The sequence below is a fragment of the Linepithema humile genome, chromosome 8 (assembly GCF_040581485.1).
Source record: "Linepithema humile isolate Giens D197 chromosome 8, Lhum_UNIL_v1.0, whole genome shotgun sequence".
Classification (NCBI taxonomy): domain Eukaryota; kingdom Metazoa; phylum Arthropoda; class Insecta; order Hymenoptera; family Formicidae; genus Linepithema; species Linepithema humile.
The window spans coordinates 4,896,270-4,918,449 of NC_090135.1; the positions used below are offsets into that span (position 1 = coordinate 4,896,270).

The 22,180-nt window shown below is 31.8% G+C and overlaps 3 protein-coding genes and 1 long non-coding RNA gene across 9 annotated transcripts; 2 read left to right on the plus strand and 2 right to left on the minus strand.

Annotated features, from left to right (window-relative positions):
* Window positions 1-1,775: 1,775 nt before the first annotated feature.
* LOC105668162 (leucine-rich repeat flightless-interacting protein 2) lies at window positions 1,776-7,141 on the minus strand. 4 transcript variants are annotated; one of them, XM_012360391.2, is made up of 9 exons: window positions 6,686-7,141; window positions 5,682-5,854; window positions 4,339-4,465; window positions 4,092-4,231; window positions 3,740-4,003; window positions 3,503-3,647; window positions 3,295-3,420; window positions 2,957-3,171; window positions 1,776-2,838 (listed from the first exon to the last, which is right to left on the minus strand). In XM_012360391.2, the coding sequence occupies exons 2-9, from the start codon at window positions 5,763-5,765 to the stop codon at window positions 2,728-2,730; spliced, it is 1,212 nt and encodes a 403-aa protein (XP_012215814.1). In that variant the 5' UTR covers window positions 5,766-5,854; window positions 6,686-7,141; the 3' UTR covers window positions 1,776-2,727. The 4 variants fall into 4 exon arrangements, with proteins under 4 accessions (XP_012215814.1, XP_012215815.1, XP_012215817.1 ...); XM_012360392.2 differs by having other exon boundaries at window positions 6,619-7,141; XM_012360394.2 differs by lacking the exon at window positions 5,682-5,854.
* Window positions 7,142-7,261: 120 nt separating this feature from the next.
* On the plus strand, window positions 7,262-9,102 carry slv (saliva). Its single transcript, XM_012360397.2, has 4 exons — window positions 7,262-7,651; window positions 8,045-8,122; window positions 8,208-8,490; window positions 8,611-9,102. Exons 1-4 carry the CDS (start codon window positions 7,575-7,577, stop codon window positions 8,821-8,823), a joined length of 651 nt encoding a protein of 216 aa, XP_012215820.1. The 5' UTR covers window positions 7,262-7,574; the 3' UTR covers window positions 8,824-9,102.
* Window positions 9,103-10,084: 982 nt separating this feature from the next.
* LOC137001592 (uncharacterized) lies at window positions 10,085-10,887 on the minus strand. The gene is made up of 2 exons (XR_010891569.1): window positions 10,746-10,887; window positions 10,085-10,577 (listed from the first exon to the last, which is right to left on the minus strand). It is a non-coding gene; the product is annotated as an uncharacterized lncRNA (long non-coding RNA).
* Window positions 10,888-11,369: 482 nt separating this feature from the next.
* Window positions 11,370-22,044, plus strand: LOC105668166 (alpha-tocopherol transfer protein-like). Of its 3 annotated transcripts, none has more exons than XM_012360402.2 (8): window positions 11,370-11,486; window positions 14,740-14,912; window positions 18,514-18,679; window positions 18,908-19,012; window positions 19,399-19,540; window positions 19,609-19,719; window positions 19,821-19,926; window positions 21,798-22,044. In XM_012360402.2, exons 2-8 carry the CDS (start codon window positions 14,786-14,788, stop codon window positions 21,947-21,949), a joined length of 909 nt encoding a protein of 302 aa, XP_012215825.2. In that variant the 5' UTR covers window positions 11,370-11,486; window positions 14,740-14,785; the 3' UTR covers window positions 21,950-22,044. The 3 variants fall into 3 exon arrangements, with proteins under 3 accessions (XP_012215825.2, XP_012215824.2, XP_012215823.2); XM_012360401.2 differs by lacking the exon at window positions 11,370-11,486 and adding an exon at window positions 13,901-14,123; XM_012360400.2 differs by lacking the exon at window positions 11,370-11,486 and adding an exon at window positions 13,901-14,104.
* Window positions 22,045-22,180: the final 136 nt, after the last annotated feature.

Here is a 22,180-nt window from a genome sequence, read left to right on the forward strand (position 1 = left end):
ATAGTGATTGATCTCGGATCAAAACCTGTTCAGTTAAAAACACCAAAAATATGTTATCAATGCAATCTTTATGGGCGGTATTCATAGTCCGTTCTTATATTCAAAATTGTCTTAAGCACGGACTTATATTCGCTCTCTTCGTTACACATAAGGGCGGTATTCATAGTCCGTTCTTATATTCAAGATCGTCTTAAGCACGAACTTATATTCGCTCTCTTTGTCAGACACAATCTATGTGTGACGAAGAGAGCGAATATAAGTCCGTGCTTAATAGCGTTTTCGATTATACAGGATTTGAACGACCCAGGGTTGATCAATCACTATTTTACTATAAATGCAAGTCTTTCATTGGTGGAGAGGTTGCAATGACGTCATTAACCAACCCTGGGTCGTTCAAATCCTGTATAATCGAAAACGCTATAAGACGATCTTGAATATAAGAACGGACTATGAATACCGGCCATAGATTGTGTCTGACAAAGAGAGCGAATATAAGTTCGTGCTTAAGACGATCTTGAATATAAGAACGGACTATGAATACCGGCCTATATGTCCAATTGTAATATTTTATTTGTTGTATAATAAATTTTGGATTATTAAACATATAGCGTTTTTAATTGTACGGATTTTAATCGACCCAAGATTGATTAATAACGTCATTGGCTTAGTTTACACCGATTGTTTAGTACGCGTACCAAGTACTAAATCTGCTTCTTTGATTGGCGTAGATTTTACACTAAACGATTTATACCTATCGGAGAAGCAGATTTAAGGTCTGTTCTTTATAGCTGAACTGGCTGCACTAGTTCAGAGTTTATCTTTCTCCTTTCAATATGGAGAGAAAAAGATAAACTCTGAACTAGTGCAGCCAGTTCAGCTATAAAGAACAGACCTTTAGTACTTGGTACGTGTACTAAACAATCGGTGTAAACTAATAGCGTTTTCGATTATACAGGATTTGAACGACCCAGGGTTGATTAATCACTATTTTACTATAAATGCAAGTCTTTCATTGGTGGAGAGGTTGCAATGACGTCATTAACCAACCCTGGGTCGTTCAAATCCTGTATAATCGAAAACGCTATAAGCCATTGCATCGTCTCCACTAATAAAAGACTTGAATTCATAGTGAAATAATTAGCGTTTTCGATTATACGGATTTTGATCAACCCAAGGTTGATCAATCACTATTATACTATGAATTCATGTCTTTTATTGGTGGAGACGATGCAAGGACGTCTTTAATTATCTTTGAGTCGATCAAAATTCATTCACTCAAAAACGCTAATTGGTTGCGTTCAGAAAACACAATAATTATAAAACTGTTGCAGATCCAAAAGTATACACAAATCACAAACGGTTATTACCAAACGGTTTCACAACCGTTGTGTTTTCTGAACGCAACTATTTTAATTATTTGATATCGAAAAAATAAAAAAGTTCGATTGTAAACGAGTATTCTAATATTTATAAATGTTTTTCATCTAATTTCTGGGCTAAACTTTTCTTTCTATCACTAAACTCATAAATTTAACCAAAAAATTCATTAAACGTCTTGAAGTCTTCTCGGGATCAGACAATAACTACTCGTAAAATTTTTATTCAGACTCCATTCTTATTGTAAAAAGCATTATCTAACAAGATGATTTATTTTATAAAGGCAAAAAAATAGTATTAGTCTAAAAAAACATATTTAAAATTATCATCATCTAAATACATTCTTTTATTTTATACGCTATAAAGAAAATTCTATCTATAAGAAAATTTAACAGTAATTTCAACAACATATTTTTAATTTATTTTAAATATATAAAGACCACACTATCATACATAATGTGAAGAATCTTCACATCACGACTATCGCACATCTACTTTTGCTTTATTTCACATCAGTCTGTCGAATAAAAGCGGCATGTAGTACCAATGTAATATTACAAAGATCAGTTCTGGAGACAATTCAAGTGTATAAAATGCTTTGCTTTTAGTCAACATTGAGTGTGGCAATTTGATTAGCAGTACATATAAACTTCAGTTAGATGTAATTCCATTTAATATACAAATTACAAATATTAGTGTAAAAATTTCCATTTTTACGCTCTTATTTCTAGATTTTATGCTAAAAAATTTTTACTACTATCACAGGGATAGGTAAAGGAAGAAACTACTGAAATACTCTACTGCATTAAATTTAATATAGTAAAAAGCGTTTAACGTTCATTGTGTTTATCATAATATAAATATCTTACATTTAAAAAAAATATATATATATTAGTAATTTGAAATAATTTTCATGAATTTATTGCAACTAGAGACAGAAACAAAAGAAATATGCTATTTGATCATTTGCCACTTATATAAAAGTACCAAGTTCTGAATCGACTCCATAACTGCTTATAAATTTATAGAAAAATTTAATGTATGTGAAATGCATTAAAAAGTGTCTTGTTATTCCATAAGGATAATGCAGGAGTAACAAAGTTGGTACCAAGACTCACTGGATGTAAGAGGTAGGGATTCTTTCCCACAGTAACATCCCCTGTGGTTCTGTGTCCGAATGATGTCCACTACAATGTGAAATGTTATAACGGTGTAATACGCAATCTTCGCCTTTGTAAACTACATCCAAAATGTTAAGTAGTATTAATATCGAGGCAACATCGGCACACGGTCTCTTCAGGGTATAAGTAAGTGACAAACTCATTGTATATCTCTGCAAACATCGCTCCATCAAAGCTCCTTCAGTAAAGCGGACTTTGCGTTTTTAAGTTTATCCAATCGCCTTTGCAGATGAGAGTTTGCTGTCTCCAATTCTTCTACGCGACCTTGCGTTTCTCTTATCTGAAAGCAGAAATATTGAAACAAACTAAGCATTCATAATTTAAAAAAAATCACTTTGATGTATGCATTGACCTGTGTGAACATTTCTTTATCTATAATAAAAAAACAATATTCATACTTCTCTCTGCAATTTTCGTTTTTCCACTTTCAATTCATCTTCTGCTTTCTCAGATGCTTCCGCAGCTGATTTATAACGAATTACTTGACTTTCCAATCTAGCTACAGTTGCTTGTAGCGTAGACATATCTTGTTCCGCTTTTTGTAACTTAAATTTATAATCCGCCAACAATTTATTTGCCTCACGTTGAATATCTTCATTATCTGATAAGCAACCTGTGGCAAGATAACAAACAAGTTAACATAGATAAAATAATATCACAATTCATAAAATTTAATATTGACGATATATAAAATTTCATTTCTTAAAACATATCTATATATAAACATGAACCTAACCTAATACTGAACCAGATGATCTCTCCGATCTCACGCGATTTCTGGTTTCTTCTAATTCCAATCTTAAATGTCGAATTTCATCTTGCAATTCTTTTTTCTCAGAAGCAAACTTTCTCAGTCGAACATCTGGAACAATTATGTATGTTACATAAATGTTTTAGAAAAATTTATATTGTTTCATAAATACACGATTCAATTAACGGCGTACCTAGTGAACCTTTACCAGCCGTTTCTAATAACTCTGCAGCTTCTGTACTGACTAGTACCCTCTTTCTGTGACATGGCCCATTTTCAATATTTTCGTTATCTTCATTTTCGCTTCCTTCATCGTCAACGATAACTAAACCGTTTTCCTAAATCAAAATTTATTTCAGGTTTATATAAAAACCATAATATACGAACTTTTTTTATACGCAATATTATGTGCCATTTACAATATACATACTTGTATAAGCGTATCTCTTTCTAATAATTGTGCTTTACAAATCTCTAAATCTTCTTTTAATCTCTGACTGATTCGTTTTAATTGTTCAACATCTCGATTCTTTTCTCTCAATTCTCTACGTAATTGTGCAGTTGTTTCTTCTAATTCTTCCAATTTGTCTTTTAATAAATCAACTTGATAGGCATAAGATGATTTTTCGTTGTCTAACTGAGCATTAGCTATCATCGCCTTCCTGAACTTTTCTTCAAACTCCTTCAATTCCAGCTGTATACAAATAATAGAAAATTGTGTAATACTATTCTAAAATTTCAAAACTACGAGCAAGATTTATAAAGTTAGTTTGCAAACGTACTCTAATATCTCTGTTTAATCCTGCATCTTCCAATGAATCTTCCGACGATCTACGACTCGATTGGAAATTGTTGGAGTTTGTAAGAAGCCGCGATGTACGCACTGGATCTGGAGTTACTCTCATGGTTCTGTTTACGTCAGCTGTAATAAAATGTATACAGATAGGTATTCACTGAAGAAAGTAGCTCTATAATTTGCAAAAGTATCAACAATTGAAATATAAAATTGATAATATTTCTTAAAATTACCTGTACACATGTCATAAACCCTGTCAGCATTCTCCTCCGCCTCCTTTTGCTGTCTCTCCAACTCACGCATTCGTATTTCTCTGGCTTCCGCTCTTGCCTGTCTCCTAGCAGCCAATCTTGCTTCTGCCTGAAAGTATGTATGGAAAATCCAGCCTGTTACCAAAAACATATGTTTACATTTGATATATTATTAACACATTACCACATTAGAAAGCTCCTTTAATAACATCTATATTAGAACAAATAACAAAACAAAACGACAATTATAAATTATAAATAATTCGACGGCTCCGAGCCATCGCGGTTGTTGATGCAAAATAAATTTCATCTTTATATAGAAATTCTTCATCTACAAAAAGGCATTAAAATGTATACCAATCTCAGATTGAGATACTTGGTATTGATGATCGATTGATGATCGATTGACGAAAAATTTCTATATAAAAATAAAATTTATTTCGCATTAACAACCGCGATAGCTCGGAATCATTACATATTATTGATATTTATCGTATCAAACCTCTCATATCAATTTTTAGTTATAAATTATTTGCAGTAAAATAAGATTTGTTTCCTATTTTCAATAAAAAAACTACTTCATACATTATATACTTTATTAGAAATAGCAGCTAATGTGAAAATATATCAAATCTTTTGATGTTAAAACACCACTCGAGTAGCATTTCTTGAAAGAAATATGTAAATTACTTAATAAGCAACAGCAGCGCAAAATATGTTGCATACATTAACTGTAACATTAACCATATATATTATCTAAATATTAAAGAAAATTATTTGTGGAAAATCTCTCTCTTATTACAGATGTTAAAAAAACATTTATCTATAGCAACTTATTTATAAAATATCCTCCTCTCTCAGCATTTTATTACAAAAACAATATTATTTCTTATTATAAATAAAAGAAAACATTGTACTAAAAAATATGGAACAGAAACATCTACAAATAAGCATATGTAGCTGTACATAAGCATTATCTTAGGCTAGCAACTTTCCTACTTGAGAATATCAATCTTTTAAAATATCAATAAAACAATAAAAGCGTAACTTATTGTCTTTTTCCAACACAAGTTGATACAGAATAAAAGTATTGCAGAATGGCAGCAGAAAACCTCAATAGCAAAATTTTTATTTCTAAACACATAGATACATGTATGTACTATACAGGACAATTAAGGATAATTAAGCTAAGACAGAGAACAATTTTTTCAATTTTTGTTGAGTAATATATACCAACACCATCATGATCTTTTAGTACTACCTTACATTCGTGCATATATTATCCATTTCTGTGAAAATTACATATATTTGTATCGAGGTCATACCTCCTTAGCTATTTGATCAAGCGCTTGGTCTTCTGCAGAATGCCGTGTGGCAGTCCGCCTTCGTCCAGCTATAGCTGATTCCATTCTGTATTTCTTTCCTTACAACTTTTGTTTGAATTGTTTTTAGCTAGGAGAATCCACGTCCAACACCACACTAGCAGGTAAATGATTAGCTAAGGACAAATTTATAGACAAATATAAGCTAGTGGTTATTGGCAGGGAAACCATCGTAAACCAACTCTGCTCTGAATTTAATCATCTCTTTTTTCAGTTATTATTTGCTTTGTTTTTGAGATGGACAATTTTAATTTGCACATTTTTATATTTTATTCAAAAGTTAGCAAGTTTAGTTAACATTTGTATTCAGTTAAATTAGCAATAGTTTAGTGGGAACTTTATCATCCTCAAACTTTATTTTAAATTTAAATAAAAATGAAATTTGACCGTTCTATGGACAATGTACAGCTGTGTAATGAAAAATTAATTGCAGCACGACATAATTTTTCACATAAAATAAAAAAGAGCTATCGCATCTTTTTATCTATTCACAAAATTATTATAAGTACTTGTCATCGCCACACACCATGATGAACAGTATTTCGAATTTTTTCTAACTCGATTACACCTTGCATTTCGATGTATAACGCGATGATGATAACGCGTTTACCAGCAAAACTCGTTAAAATATCACAAAAGAATGTAATCGGATGCGCGTAAAATAAGGTCAGCGCAAAAATTTGATTTTATATACACGTATACTACCACAAGCGAGCATCGCAGACGGTACATGTGTGCGTGTATGAGTGTACATATACGAATGAATATAGCTATATATCGTTTTATGATTTATATATGATGCGCGCGCGCGCGCGCGCGTGTGTGTGTGTGTATGTGTGTGCGCGCGCGCGTGTATGTATGTGTGTGTATATATTCTTACAATATATAGCTATATTTCATCAGGACTCCACCACTCTGTTGCTCACTCATTGTGGACAAGCGCTTACGATTAAGACACGTCGTCAGCCAGCGGATGGATGCATATTTTTTTTCAGCCAAACTACACGCAAAACTACACCGGGTGTACACTATAAATATAATCGATGGAAATCGGATGACTCCGTCACAATGACCATCTGTGGTAATGGAACTTGAGTCGGTAGAATCTCGTGACTTTGCGGTCTCCGTTAGGCCTGCTATAATCTACGATCGACGGCGACGGTCACACGACGGGGCTGTGTCTCGCGATACGTGAGCTCGCGCAGGATTTCCCGGCGACCGGCGGGCCGGCGACGGGTACTTAAGCGTTAGGATTGGCGAACGCAGTGCGCGATACCGCGTTCGACCTCAGCGGAAGATACATTTTTCGATTGCTCTCGCACTCCGCACACCGCACTCCGTACCGCGAGAACAGTGATGTATGCGAAACACGCAAAAGCACACTGCGCCGCGCCACGCCGCGCCTCGTCTCGCCGCGCCTACATATACCTGAAATCGGTGGAGTCATCTCTGAAACGAAGAAAATACTATCTCGGTTATGCGTTGACTATACCGATTGGTTGCCAACGCATGCATATGGCGTCATCAAAACCTTGTGCAAGATCACATCGCGTCCACTATTTGACATCGCATCTAGTATCCAATAATAAAATTTATTTGCTAGAGATAAATGTGACGGTCGACAAAATTTCTAGAAAACATATTTTCCTATTGGACATCGGCATCTCATATATCAAACATTTTTAGAGAATTTAAAAACTCATCAGAAGAAAATAACTTGATTTGAACACCTTGATATTTGTGATCGTACGCAACTGTTGAATTTGATAGAGCGAAAAATAAATTCGAAGAAGCATTAAATGATAACTGATGTGAAAGAAATGCGCGTCTTAAATCATGACATCGATGGAGATTAAGGATGCTCTTGCATTATCCGCGTCGATTTGTACAATATTACAGTTTTTAGCTGGCATGTAAGTAAGATGATATACATAACCTTTGATATCTATTTTTCAACCATTAAATTTGAAATTATTCCCTTATTTGCTTAAGCAATTAACAATGACTCACGCTTCTTTACATGAGAATATATTCAACCATATTGTTATATATTTTATTCTTTAATCTAATACTTCTTTCAATTAAAAAACTAATTGCTTACATATCTTTTTAACTACATAATTATATATTTTCTTTCGTACTTGATACAGTCTACATTAAAATTGTACATTTTAGCACAAACTGTATGCATTGTTAAATACATATCAACATCAATAATTATTTGATATTATAAGAAATTATCATAATAATAGTTTTAAATTGTTGAATTAAACAGATTAATTAAAGTCAAAGAATTTCTTTTGTAGACTGGTATGTAAAAAATATATTAGAAATGGTACAACTGGAGATAGCTCTAGCCTGGCCTTTGTAACGTGTTTTATGTCGTACGTATTATAATATAAGAAAAAACAATTTGATATATTTTTTGATAGTTATAATGACTTCAGAATTATATTTTTATTATTGCAGTTGTAGCTTGTGGTTAAAATATGGAGCACTCATTGGAGATTTGTTTATTGTGGCTGTAAATGTTTTTGGAACATTATTACAACAGTGTTATGTACTAGTTTATATCTTATACAGTGTAAAAAAGTCGACTACCATTAAGCAGTTTATATTGGCATTTTGCTTTGTTTCGATTGTATATTTCTACAGTATTTATCAAGAGGACAAAGTTCTAGCTGCAAAACATGTAGGATTTCTTAGCTGCAGCCTGACTGTATTATTCTTTGCATCACCATTGATTTCACTTGTAAGTACAAGAATATAAAATATTATTATTTGCGCTTATTTGTTGAAAAAAATGGTATATTTTTTACTCATTTGAAATATAAATATTAAAAGTTTTATAATGGCCTTCAATTTGTTACAGGCACATGTAATAAGAGTAAAAAGTACAGAAAGTTTACCGTTTCCAATCATAATGGCCTCTATGATAGTCTCTTGTCAGTGGTTTGCATATGGATGTTTACTCAGTGACCAATTTATACAAATACCAAATTTTATGGGCTGCGTTTTGTCAGCATTTCAACTTTCTTTATTCTTGATTTATCCGAGCAAACGGGGAGAACAATATTTTATATAAATGCATTATAATTTCTGCTTGATATTAATTGATTTTATTGATCTGTATATTAATATATCTTTACATTAATATATGTATCTTATAAGTTAGTACAAGTTAATATTTAGTCATTCTGTATAACTAATTATAAATAATAATATGTTGTAAGATATTTAGACGTATCTTAATTTTATTATATTTTACTACAAGTTAAGTTTATATGTAGCTTTTTATATTGTACGCAAATAGATGTTACTACATATTAATTGTTTTATAAATTTTTCACATCAGTTTTATCAATTGGAATTGAATTTATTATGCATCATATATCAAACAAATAAAATTTAATTTAATTTTAGATTATAACATTTTCTTATTTCCAAATAAATTTTATAAAAAATCAAGTAAAAAATTTTATTTTTGTATTTAAAAATAAGGATAAAGTTCCGAAAAGCCCACACCTCCGATTTGCTCCAAATTACACTTTTTATTGTATTTTTGCGCGCTGATTACGAATATGACCATGCCGACAAGGTCATTTTCAAAGTCAAAACTACTTGAAAAAACTAAAAAATTATCGCTTTTTTTAATATTATTTTGATAAATATTGATGTAACGAAGAAATGTTTCAAATAAAAGTTGTGGAAGTCGAAGAGAGTCAAAGTTTTTCAAAATTGGCAACACGCTCAGAGATGTTAAACAAGAAACGCGAACAAAAGGTGCGACTCGAGCAATCCGGCCGAACGGATAAGACGAGTCAAGCAGCTACCGAGGTCATAGAATGGGAAGCAAAAGTTGACAGAGGTCAAGAGGAGTTCGACAATATCTCGAAGATGATAAAAGAGATCGAGCGTTTCGAATTAGTAAGAGTGCAAGATTTTAAGAAGCAGTTAATTGAGTATCTGGAATCGATGCTGACACACCAGAATCAACTTATCAAGTATTGGGAGAGTTTTCTGCCGGAGGCACGAGCAGTAGCGTAAACATTCCTCGCGTTAAAAAATCGCGATACTATAGATTTTTAATATGATAATAAGGCCAATATCTACCGTGTAAGAAATGAAAAGTAACTTCTGTGACGTGAATTCATCGTTCATCAATGTCGATGATTGCGGCGCATTTTTATCAAGAAAACTCGCGACCGTTTACACCTGAAAAAAAAAGAAACAAAGAATTAAAAAAGAAGAACGCATGCACTTCTGATCTGGAGGGTACTGCCAACTCGCCCGAAACTTTTTATGCGCAGTGAAAAGCGTGAAGAATATATTCTAATTAGACGAACTTAATTAAGAGTCAGATTTTTATTACACTTCAATTATTATTCAATACATATAGTATATTAATTCTTTATGATTACCTTCTCCATATTATATACATTATACGTAACTATACATATGAAATTATACAATTTGTTAAAGAATGTTACTGAATAATAAAATCAATTGCAGTTATATAAGTTTCTTTTTTTTCATTCTTATACAGTTTTTGATTTGTGACATGGCGCATTGTCCTACTGAAATTTTTTATTCCGCAAATCAGAATCACCAAAAATCTTGCGATATGACGGCTGTAGCGCATCTTTTAGAACGTTAATGTATCACGCGCTGTTCATTCAATCCTCGCAAATGAACATTTCACCCACACTACTGGGGCACCCACGCAGCTCCAGATCATTATGCTGCCTCCTCCGTGTTTCACGTATGCATCACATACTCTGGGTGGTATTTTTCACCAACCCTTCATCGTACATATGTTACACCAGGAGTGCCAAAGATCTGAAAAACACATTAATATTCATTATTTAAAAAAAAAAAAGTTTATGTCTAATTATAAGTAAATCAATTGACGCTAGTAATAGTATTTTTTTTTATTTTTTATTTTTGTTTTTAGTAAAATAAACGTCAAATTATACGAATCTTAAAGTTAAATTTATTAAACCAAACTATATTTGCCCAATCCTCCTGATGTGAGTTTCTGATGTGAATTCCTGAATGAATTTTGGTGTTGATGAACCCATTCTAAGCAAGACTTTGTTTTTCCCGAGAGCCAAGGTTTCTTCCTGGTCTTGTAACCTTTGAAACCTCTTCCTACAAGTCTCCTTCTCATGATTCGGATTCCAGTGTCTTCTGTGAAGGCCTTCTTCTGTGAAGGCAGCAACTAGCTCAGAAGAAGTTTTTTTTCGGTCTTTTAAAGATTCACGAATTAACTTTCAATCTTCGCGTTTCGTGGTTACTCTTTTTCTGCCTGAGCGCTTTTTATTCAAATGCGAACTAGTCTCTTCAAAATGTTTGATAGTCGTTTGGCACAACGTGAGCAGTTTTCGCAATTTCCTTCTGGTTCTTCCCTTGTCTCTTTAGATTAATTTACATTGATGCTCAGAAAGTTTACTTTTTTGGCATTTTTTAGAAGTTAACACTTTTCACTTTACAAATAAAAGGTCTGTTCTTTATAGCTGAACTGGCTGTACTAGTTCAGAGTTTATCTTTTTCCCTCCACATTGGAAGGAGAAAGATAAACTCTGAACTAGTGCAGCCAGTTCAGCTATAAAAAACAGACCTAAAGACACGAAAAATCAACACTAGTGTAGTTGCGGCAGTAGCAACGACTTATAGCAGACTAGCAGTATAACTCAAAAAATTTAAATTTTACAATTAGACTAAAGCAGATGTTTTATTACCCATTAGGTAAGTCGTCTATTATTAAAAATATTCTTTAAACATTCCAGTAAAATAAAAATTAACAATTAAATCATTTCCAAGAAATAAAGAATACGAATAAGAAAAATGAGATTGTCTAATAGTCTTGACCAAGGCTGTAGATTACATAAAATCAATGCGTACACAACAAGTATGTAAATTAATGAAACAAGGTCGCAAGTTATTTTTATCCTAGATCCGTCGTAAACAATTTATAAACTAGTATATACCTTGAACTTTGTGCGTTATTTAATCAACTGGCACACTTACGTTCACACACAGAATTGTTCAATCAGATAAAAACATTAAAAGTATAGTTGAATGTGAATTGAGTTTGCCAGCCGAATTGATAACGCGCAAAGGTCACAGTTCACGCTTAGTATGGGCAATGGCTATTGGCCATCTATTGAGATTGCAACCTTTTCGGCCGTTTTTTCTCAAACAACTGAAAGAATAATACCGAGATTTCAGATTCTTATTCTATTTATCCTAATATAACTTCAATTCTACATTACATATTGGAATATTTAAAGTACGAAAGGAGGATGTTAAATATACATAGATCGATTTTGGCCCATGGTGTGGAACCAAAACTACAAATGGTTTCTTATAGATTTCATACCGTAGAATCACGTGATAAAGTTTGTTTTCCTCTAGACAGCGGGGAAAGTACGGAAAAATTGAAAAAAGACCATGAAAAATGCAATTTCCTGAGCTGGTTGAGTTTGGAACATTCCTGGAGCGATTTTTAAAAAATGATTTGTTGCTCTTGCCCTTTTGCAGGGAGGAAGTTTCGAGACTAACAAACAAAGTACAAAAGAGACTGATCCGATACATGCGTCGGGAGACACCCTTATACCCGAAAAACCACCCCCAAAATCACTTAAACGATTCTCGCCAAGCTAAAAATGATTTGTCGCTTTTCTCCTTTTGCATAGAGGAAGTTCTGAGGCCCTCACACAACATGCAAAAAAGTACGATCCGATACATGCGTCGGAAGAAACCCTTAGCTTGGCGAGAATCATTTAAGTGATTTTGGGGGTAGTTTTTCGAGTGTAAAGGTGTCTTCCGACGCATGTATCGGATCGGTCTCTTTTGCATGTCGTATAAGGGTTTCAACACGGGAAATCGCATTTTTCATGGTCTTTTTTCAATTTTTCCGTACTTTCCCCGCTGTCTAGAGGAAAACAAACTTTACCACGTGATTCTACGGTATGAAATCTATAAGAAACCTATAAGAAATCTATAAGAAAGTAGTTTTGGTTCCACACCATGGGCCAAAATCGACCTATATTTAATATCTTCCTTTCAATGAGAAAGGGGCGGAACTTGACCGCACTCTTTTGAAATTTTGCAATCCAGAGTCATTTACATTATAGTTACATTAGACGTGTGCATTTATCGATAATGTTCTATATTTACTGTTATAGATAAGATATTGCTCATGCTGAGCTTTTCTGAAAGCGTATAATTAATTAGTAGACATATGAGCTACAGTCACTATACTTGCTCTCGCTCTCTCGCCTTGATGATTTTTTTGTGTATATGCTTGTAATAATTGTCAGGTACCTCGTAATAATTTTTTCAATATTAGATATCGCGCAAGGTTCTTTGAATAATAAAAATAACAAAAAATTATTTGTAACAATTAATTAGGTATTAAAAATACATTATTTGATTTGTGTCTAGAAGTTTTGCGTTGTAATTACATCTATTCGAAATCAATATTTACATAAAAAATTATAGAAATAAACATTCACTAAAAGATTTTATGCAGATTTCCTATTTTTTCTTGAATCTTGTTTAGATTCAATTCCACTTTTTAAATAAAAGTGTATTGTATTCATTTTTTTAAAGAAAATTTTTTAACTTCTAATAGAGTAATACAGTAAATTTTATCTCAAAAAATTTATTTCGTATATAAAGTTTTAAAATTATTTGCAATTTTAATGAAATACGAGACAAATATATTTTGCGTATGCAATAGAAACGAATTAAAATGTATCAAACTATTTATAAGATATATACAGAGGCGTTACTAGGCAATTACGCAATATACGCAATATACGCTCCAGTGCGCAATAATTTTAAAAATGTTCAAGTGCAAAAACTTATTGATTGGTCTGCGATGATTCACCCCTATCTGACTCAATGCTATCTACTTCTAAAATTCCGTTTAATTGCGTAACGGCCAGAAAAGTATGATCTTTCTTTTTTCTTCTATTTTTTACAACTTTGCGCTGAGCTGCAAGTGAATTCCAGCGTAAAGGCGCTTAAGGCATTCATAACAGCTATAAATACATATATACATATTTAATTGTATCTCATAAAATGCCTGTAACTAATTCAAGGCTTACCTATTATTTTCTAATTTGCTATTGAGTGGGGATGAGTATATATAGAAAGGCGCGATATGAAGGATTTTAGTATACTTTCTGAAGAGATATCTGAACGTTTAATCTCTGTTTGTTTCTCTGTAAATTCCCAGTTTCTCGCAACAGTTATTAGTTATAATTAACAGTTATTAGTGTCTTCTAAACAACTTAACCAAAAGAACTTCTATCCAAGATTTTATAAACTTGCAATCTTTGCATTTCAGCCAAAAAGCAAGTATCATCTTTTAACGTAAGAATTATACTAACATAGATGAAACAATAAGAAAAATAATTTTTAAATTTTTTGTATTTATTTCAAATTTGTAATTTCTGTTTTTAATTTTGTTTTGCATGTGTAATAATTATAAAAATTTGCTTAATAAAAATAACAATAAATAATTTTGAATATAATTTAATCCGTGCATTATTTAAATCTTAAGGATTTCTGATAAATCTTTCTTTTTAAGATTGATGTACTGAAAATTACAATTACTTCCCAGACAGCACGCATGTCCAAAATCGAGACATAAGACGTTATTAAGACGCCTTTTAGACATGGTATCTAAAAGACGTCTTAATGATGTCTTTAAGATGTCTTATGTCCCGATTTTAGACATGTGTGCTGTCTGGGTTGTCATTTTAAAAATAACAATTTGGCATTAAGAATTTGTGTAGAAGCTATATTAGAATTGAAAATAGAAAAAATGAACTAAAATCTATCAATTCCTATCAATACTTTCAAAGATTGTATATTCTCATAAAGTATAGGTACTAAAGTACTGTAAAAGTATATTGCATATTAAATATAACTATTTTAATTAATATATTTTTAGTAAAATATAGCTCAAAATATGTAATAATTTCAGTTTGTATATATCTGAAATAATTTGGCGAAGAAGAACAGTAACAAAGATGTATAGCTTTGAAAAGCCTACGCTGCAAACAGTATTGGAAGACAATGGTGGAAACGAAAAGCTGTTAGAAGAGTTGTTTTACAAGTTTCAGTTATGGTTAAAGCAGCAAACTCACCTTCCTCAAGGTTCGTATTTTAAAATTAGATATATTTTTTATTGATATCAATTTATACATAATTACATTAAATTTACAGATTTTGCAAATTTACAAATTAACAGATGTTGCAAATTAAATTATTTTTAATGTGCTAACTGTAATTATTTCAAAACCTGTTACACAAGACACTTGTAAAACACGTATTAAAAATATGAATTTCGTAGCTTCTATATTTAATTATTGATATGAACTTAACCCTTTGCTTTACGATTTAATTTGTGACACACGCATATCATAGTTAGGCACAAAATTACTAACGCACCGGAACAAACAAAAATATGTTAATATGCTAATGATGCGTTTAATTCCACGAGTCAGATTCGCGTTTTTTTTTTGTTTGGCCCGTGATCCGTACGAGTCAGGGTGCCGTCACATACAACCCGTAATCCGTAATCCGCACCGGAAGTCCGCAAAAGTTACTAGGTATTTCGTCCGTAACGTTACGTGTGTTTTTATCTCCTTGTGTCCCATGGAGCCGTAAATACAGTCGTAACGGTAGTACTATTTTTTATTTAACAAATTATAATTATTTATTTGTATTTTATTCATAAGAAAACTACAGAATATATTATAATTTTAACAAAAGTTTTAATTAAATCGTCAAATTTAGTTAAATAAATAAAATTAAAAAAAGCATTACTAGTAATAATTAGTAACTTGTAGTAACTTTTACGGAAATTTCATGAAATTACGGCTCCATGGGACACAAGGAGATAAAAACACACGTAACTAAGGCACTAGATATGTAGGTATTCTTATCCGCCATTTTGGTTCCTACTAGATGGAGAATTATAGCGTATATAGTATAGCTTAGTATAATATGTTACACATGTACGCCATATTATACTAAGCTATACTATATACGCTATAATTCTCTATCTAGTAGGAACCAAAATGGCGGATAAGAATACCTACATATCTAGTGCCTTAACGTAACGTTACGGACGAAATACCTAGTAACTTTTATGGACTTTCGGTGCGGATTACGGATTACGGGCTGTATGTGACGGCACCCTCACACTTGTGTTTTCCAGGTTTGGTAATTTATAACACGAGTGTCACTCACCCCATAGCAAAACAAATCACAGTGATACCATAATGATATTTCTCTGTGACGCTCAAATGTCATAATAAAATCATAATAAATGGTGACATACGAATGTCCGCTTTATCACAGATATAATGTCACTATGACATCATTGTGATATGAAAAATAAAATAAAAATAAATTAAATACGGATAGATAGCGCATAGTGCGTCATTACATAGCGGTAAGCGAAACTAATTTATTGCTGTTTTTTCGTCTGTTATACCGATATTGGACGCACACGTATGTAAAAATAGTCGGACAAGAATATTTTTTACATTAGACTTTTCAGCCCAATTTTAATGGTTCCATAACATTCCATTCTGCAGTCCACAATTCGGGCTGCTCTTATTCAGCGTCTTAAAACTGTTAAACTTTTATAAAAAACGAAAATAGATAGCCCTATACAATATGTTATCCTAAGAGCAGAATAGAAATTAATGAATAGAAACAAATTTTGTTATTAATTCTTTTTTTCCGAATGAAGTCGAGCAGTCCGAATTCCGTCTTTCTGTACTCTTTAATCCTGCAAAAGGATTTACAATTCTATGCAACCAATAAAAAGATATTCTTATTCGAAAAAATATAATGTCCGGCCGGTAACTCCAGCATCCTCTTAAAATATTATTATATTTGCATGTTTATATGAAAATATATTGCAGTAAAATAATTAAAGTTAGAGGAAAAAATATATGTTATCTTTACTTCATAATAAAATTATAGAATGATGAGTAATATATTTGTTTTATAGCAAATCCTAGTAGAGATCACGTATTTTACTTAACATTCTGTAAAAAATAGAAAACACGCAATTTGTCCAAGCATACTAAGAATTTTTTCTTTAAGATACAAACGTATAAAAAGTATCAGCTACTTTGAAACTTTTCACTTTTTGAATAAACTGACAATTTCCAACATATTACGCTTAATCAGCATACTTTTACTCTGCTTTTACCAGAGAGAAACCTGAGAGGGGCCACGCTGCCGTTTTTCGTACGACGCTTTTACTAAGGCACTATAAACATGAGTATTCTCACGTCTGCGCAATTTTTGGCCTATTCCCCCACTCCTTGCCCTCTCGTCCATTTACCGCTGAGCTAAGAAGTAAGTAAGGAATGGGCCAAAAATGGCGCAGACGTGAGAATACCGGGAAAGTCCTAGTTGCGCACAGAATAAATCGGACACAGAAAGTTGAATGAATCGGACACAGTGTCAATCGGACACAATAGAAAACGAACACAAGATGGTTGCAGTCGGACACATAACAATCGGATACAATAGGAAACGAACACAGTAACAATCGGACACATTGAAAATCGGACATATTAACAAATGGACACACGATGATTGCTATCGGACACAGTGCCAATCGGACACAGTAACAAATGGACACACGATAATGGTAATCGGACACATAACAATCGGACATAATAAGAAACGGACACACTATGGTTGGAATCGGACACAGTGACAATTGGATACAATGGTAATCGGGCACAGTGACAATCGGACACATTGAAAATCAGACACAATGCTAATCGGACACAATAGAAAACGGACACACTTGCTGTGTCCGATTTATTCTGTGCGCAACTGGGACTCACTCAGAATACCTACATCTTTAGTGCTCTAGTAAAAGCGTCGTACGAAAAACGGCAGCGTGGTCTCTCTCAGGTTTCTCTCTGCTTTTACTATGCTAGAAAAAATGGCGACCGCTGAGTAAACATGTTAGAAAAGCCTAAAGTGATAGATGGCGTTCAACCGAAAATCTTGCAACAGTTTGTTAGAAATATATATAAGGAGGTGAGGGAGTCAAACCCGCTTTCTCGAAACAAACTGAATCGTATCGTATCAATACTATTTATTCGCTATTCCTCTTATATAAAAGACGTTAGTTTCACGCCACCGTCGTAACGGATGGGACTAGCCGCACAATAATAAAGCATGCATGCTGCTATGCGTGCATCGATTCCCCCTCCATGGATCAGGGCCGTCTCGACATCCTAGCTGCGGCGCTCCGTTGGGCTGTAGCCCGCGCTATTTGAATTTCCTTTTAGAATATTTCCAACAAGTTGTAAAGCTGCTTTTTCTGCTAAACGCAGCCAATGACTGAATACTGTTTTTGGAATGTTATAACATTTCTACAACATTTTATGTCATATTATGATAGTATCACCACGACTGTAACTAATAATATCACTATAACTTTCTAATAATGTCACAGTGATATCACAATATTTTTGTGACCTTGTGACTCTATTGTGAGTCTATTGTAATATCATTGTGACTTTTTTTGCTATGGGGATTGTTATTGTAAGGCAAGGCGTTAAATGATTTTGCTAAACTGTTATTATAGATATGTATATGCAGATACAATAGACGATATTTTATTGTATTTATTAATAATTTTCGTTTTTAGTATTCTTTTTTTTATATTAATATTTAACATACCGTAATAATGAACATTTTTTGTGCTTTGCAGATATAAGCGACCAACGATTAAAATATATTATTTATGCTGCAAAGTTTGATTTCGAGAAAGCCAAGAAAAATTTGGATACAATTTACACCCTTCACAATCTGGTTCCAGAAATTTACGGCACTTTCGATCCACTTAGCGATGATATAAATCATTTTCATAAATTCTTGTAAGTACTCGAATGCAACGTAAAATATTAAATTTCTATATATTGCTTTAAACAATATTTTAAATGTACAAATAGTATTGTTAAAAAACTAATTACGATTTTATAGTATTAAGTAATAAACAATAACGAGAAGAAATGCTATGTATAACGATTTAAAATCTATTTATGTATTTACATATGTGTAGTTATGTATTTATGCGAGCACATATATTTTTATTTATACTTCAGCCAATGGGTACCTTTACCAAAATTGACGCCAGATCAAAGTAGAATATATTTTAGCCGGATAACAAATAATGACGCTTCTTTGTACATTCCTTGGATAATAGCAAAGTATGTATGTAATATTCAAAGTGTATAGTAAACATACTATAGAAAAAATATTCAACTATACAAGCAAATATATTCTAGTAGTAGTCATGAGATTAAATTATTAGGCTTAGACTTAGTAATTATCCGTAATTATGGAAAAAAAATGAGTAAATTGCACATTCTAAAAATAAGCTAAAGATATTGATTAACATATTTAATAAGCAACAATATAAATTGTTACTTAATACCTATGTGACTGCCAAGAATAATTTCCATTTTTTTTTCAAAAGGCGCTATCCACTCAATCCATTTACAACTAATCACTTACCTCATTTGTTCCGCAATCTTTTAAATATTCCTTAATTTTTTTTAAACAAAAAATGCATATTACTTGTTAATATTAATAGATATATTGTGATGACAATGGAAGCTCGTATGGAAGAAGATATAGTTTCTAACAATATTATAATTTGGGATTCCGCTGGTTTAATTATCCAACATATATTTAAGTATACACCAACTCTATTGAAAGTAATGGATACTTGTTTGGTACGTAATTGTTTTTTTGCAATATAATATTTTATAAGAAATTGATTTATATCATTTAAACTCTCCAGGAAGCATACTGTGGAAGAATAAAAGCGATTTACATATTCAATGCACCACCATTTATTGATATACTTATGAAAATGACAAAAGCAGTAATGAGAACAAAACTTTTCAACAGAGTACGTATAAATTAAAATTGTAAAAATATAATTTGTTAAATAATTTCTGTTTGGCTTTTGTTAAAACAATTCAACAATTTTAATTGGCGCTATCACTTCAGATACACGTTTATGCATCAGGAATAGAATCATTATATGAAGAAATACCAAAATCTATTTTGCCAATGGATTATGGCGGTGAGCAACCGTCACTGGATACATTAGCAGGTAAAATGTCATCAATTTTAAATATCACAATAAGCAAAATGTGCAAAATGATCAAATTTGCTATCAATTTACACCATTGCTAACATTTGACTATCTGAATACATACAGGGTGTTTCATAATGTCCATGCCAACGCGGAGCGCACACATGGCGAGAGCAGGAATAATAAGTGTTATTTTTCGTTGTCGTACGATCCACGTTGCTGTCACACCTAGAGTGTACAGCTCATGGTTTAGCCGCGCGCAACGCGTGATTATTCGTCAATCCTTTTTAATTAATATCTCAATTATTATTGCGAAAATTGCAAAACGGTAAAAGACTTTTTTATTCAGTTTACCGCACTCTATCCGCGCACAAGCGTTGGAACGGACATTATGAAACGCCCTGTATATATTTATCAATGTAACAACTAAATCACAAAACAATAGAAAATAAATAACATTTTCATATGTTTGACGGAAAATAACTGTTATCTTAATTATTATTATTTAAACAACAACAGATACTTATTTCACGCAACTAATCTTTTAATTTGGCTTTGCTTAAAAATGTCTATTTCTATTATTTAATTACCCAAATAACAAACACATTCTATAAACATTCTATAAATATTTGTTGAAAATATTAGAATATTCTTTTTATGTACCAAAAGATGTTCTTTAAATCTTCATAGAACGTTCAAATGAGACCAATTTTAATATTCCAGATAGGTTAAAAAAATATTCTTTATTATATTCCAGGAATATTCAGAGAAGAGAGAGATGTTTAATTCTATGTAAAGAACATTCACTGAATATTCTACTAAATTATTTTTATTCTAAATATTTATGCAAATACATTGATATAAAAAAAAGGTTTAATCAACTTTACCAATATTAAATGTTAAACAAAAGTTTTTATTGTTTTAATTTTTTATTCCAATAATATGTTTTAAAAATAAAAATTGATATTTTTAACAAAATAATTATATCTGTAAAATTGTACACATTCTTACAATAAAATATATAATTCTAAGCATGCTGTGATTCCTCTTTTAATGTTTCTATAAAAAGTCGCTTTACTACGTTTTATCCCAGACAGCACGCATGTCCAAAATCGAGACATAAGACGTCTTAAAGACGTCATTAAGACGCCTTTTAGACACGGTATCTAAAAGACGTCTTAATGATGTCTTTAAGATGTCTTATGTCCCGATTTTAGACATGTGTGCTGTCTGGGATATTATTTTCGAAAAAATTTTCGAAGATAAACTCGAAAAGCCAGAAGTTTTGTTTGGTTTTCTAAAACGAAAAATTATTTGTTATAAGAAAATACTTTCAAGGTTATGTTAGGGTTAGGTTAAAGAATCTATTATTTTAAGCAACCATTTTTACTAAAAAAACTCTTAAAATCTAAACTTACCTTTGGATTAATTAAATCTTTGTATTAATTATAATTGCGGTTTGAATTGTACAGACTAATCAAGACTAACTGCGTAACTATTAATGCACGTGCTGATCGGAAGTGGAATGGAAATGAAATTGACAGAAGTTAAATCTTGATCTATTTTCTGCTATGCATTCTGAACGTCATCTATATGTACATCTTCAATACATTTGAATATTTAGTGAACATTTATGGAATATGTAAACAATATGTTTCTATTGCTGATTTTAACATTCTGGGCAGGTTTATAGAATATTCTTTATGAACAAAGATATTCTACAGACATATATAAATGATTTCTTCTAGAATATTCTCATAAAAATATATTTGACGCAACATAGAATATTCATACAATATTGTGTGTTATCTGAGTATTTAAATACTAAAAATGGTTAAATGGTTTTTAAATTTTATAAATTTAAATTTTTACGATATTATTATTTTCAGATATGTGGAATACGAACCTGGTTAAACGAAGGAATTGGTTTCTAACAGAAGAAAACCGTAAAGCCGACGAATCTCTCCGAAAAAACTCTGTGATAGATCCAAACGATATGTTCGGAGTTTCAGGAACATTTAGAAAATTAGAAATCGATTAACACGCGAATATTTTTTTATAAATAAAAAAACAAAATGAACCTTTTAAACATATATTCAAATAATCGAAAATCATTTAATAAATATTAGATCTGCATTACCGTTATTAATATTTAACATTTTAAACAACAATTTAAAGTTATGCATATGTATATATGCATATGTATATGCATATGCATATGTATACCCAGTCAGCAAAATGTTAGCAGCCTGCCGGCAGTTTGCGAGCAGAT

What these genes read in the sequence shown, in the direction of transcription:
- slv (XM_012360397.2), top strand. Translation starts at nt 7,575, where the DNA reads ATGACATCGATGGAGATTAAGGATGCTCTTGCATTATCCGCGTCGATT. An exon ending in TTACAGTTTTTAGCTGGCAT is followed by an intron (nt 7,652 to 8,044) that starts GTAAGTAAGATG and finishes TTTCTTTTGTAG; the next exon opens with ACTGGTATGTAAAAAATATA. An exon ending in CATCACCATTGATTTCACTT is followed by an intron (nt 8,491 to 8,610) that starts GTAAGTACAAGA and finishes AATTTGTTACAG; the next exon opens with GCACATGTAATAAGAGTAAA.
- LOC105668166 (XM_012360402.2), top strand. Translation starts at nt 14,786, where the DNA reads ATGTATAGCTTTGAAAAGCCTACGCTGCAAACAGTATTGGAAGACAAT. An exon ending in AAGTAATGGATACTTGTTTG is followed by an intron (nt 19,541 to 19,608) that starts GTACGTAATTGT and finishes TAAACTCTCCAG; the next exon opens with GAAGCATACTGTGGAAGAAT. An exon ending in GTCACTGGATACATTAGCAG is followed by an intron (nt 19,927 to 21,797) that starts GTAAAATGTCAT and finishes TATTATTTTCAG; the next exon opens with ATATGTGGAATACGAACCTG.
- LOC105668162 (XM_012360391.2), bottom strand. Translation starts at nt 5,765, where the DNA reads ATGGAATCAGCTATAGCTGGACGAAGGCGGACTGCCACACGGCATTCT. An exon ending in GGTTTATGACATGTGTACAG is followed by an intron (nt 4,232 to 4,338) that starts GTAATTTTAAGA and finishes ATTTTATTACAG; the next exon opens with CTGACGTAAACAGAACCATG. An exon ending in GGCTGGTAAAGGTTCACTAG is followed by an intron (nt 3,421 to 3,502) that starts GTACGCCGTTAA and finishes TAATTGTTCCAG; the next exon opens with ATGTTCGACTGAGAAAGTTT.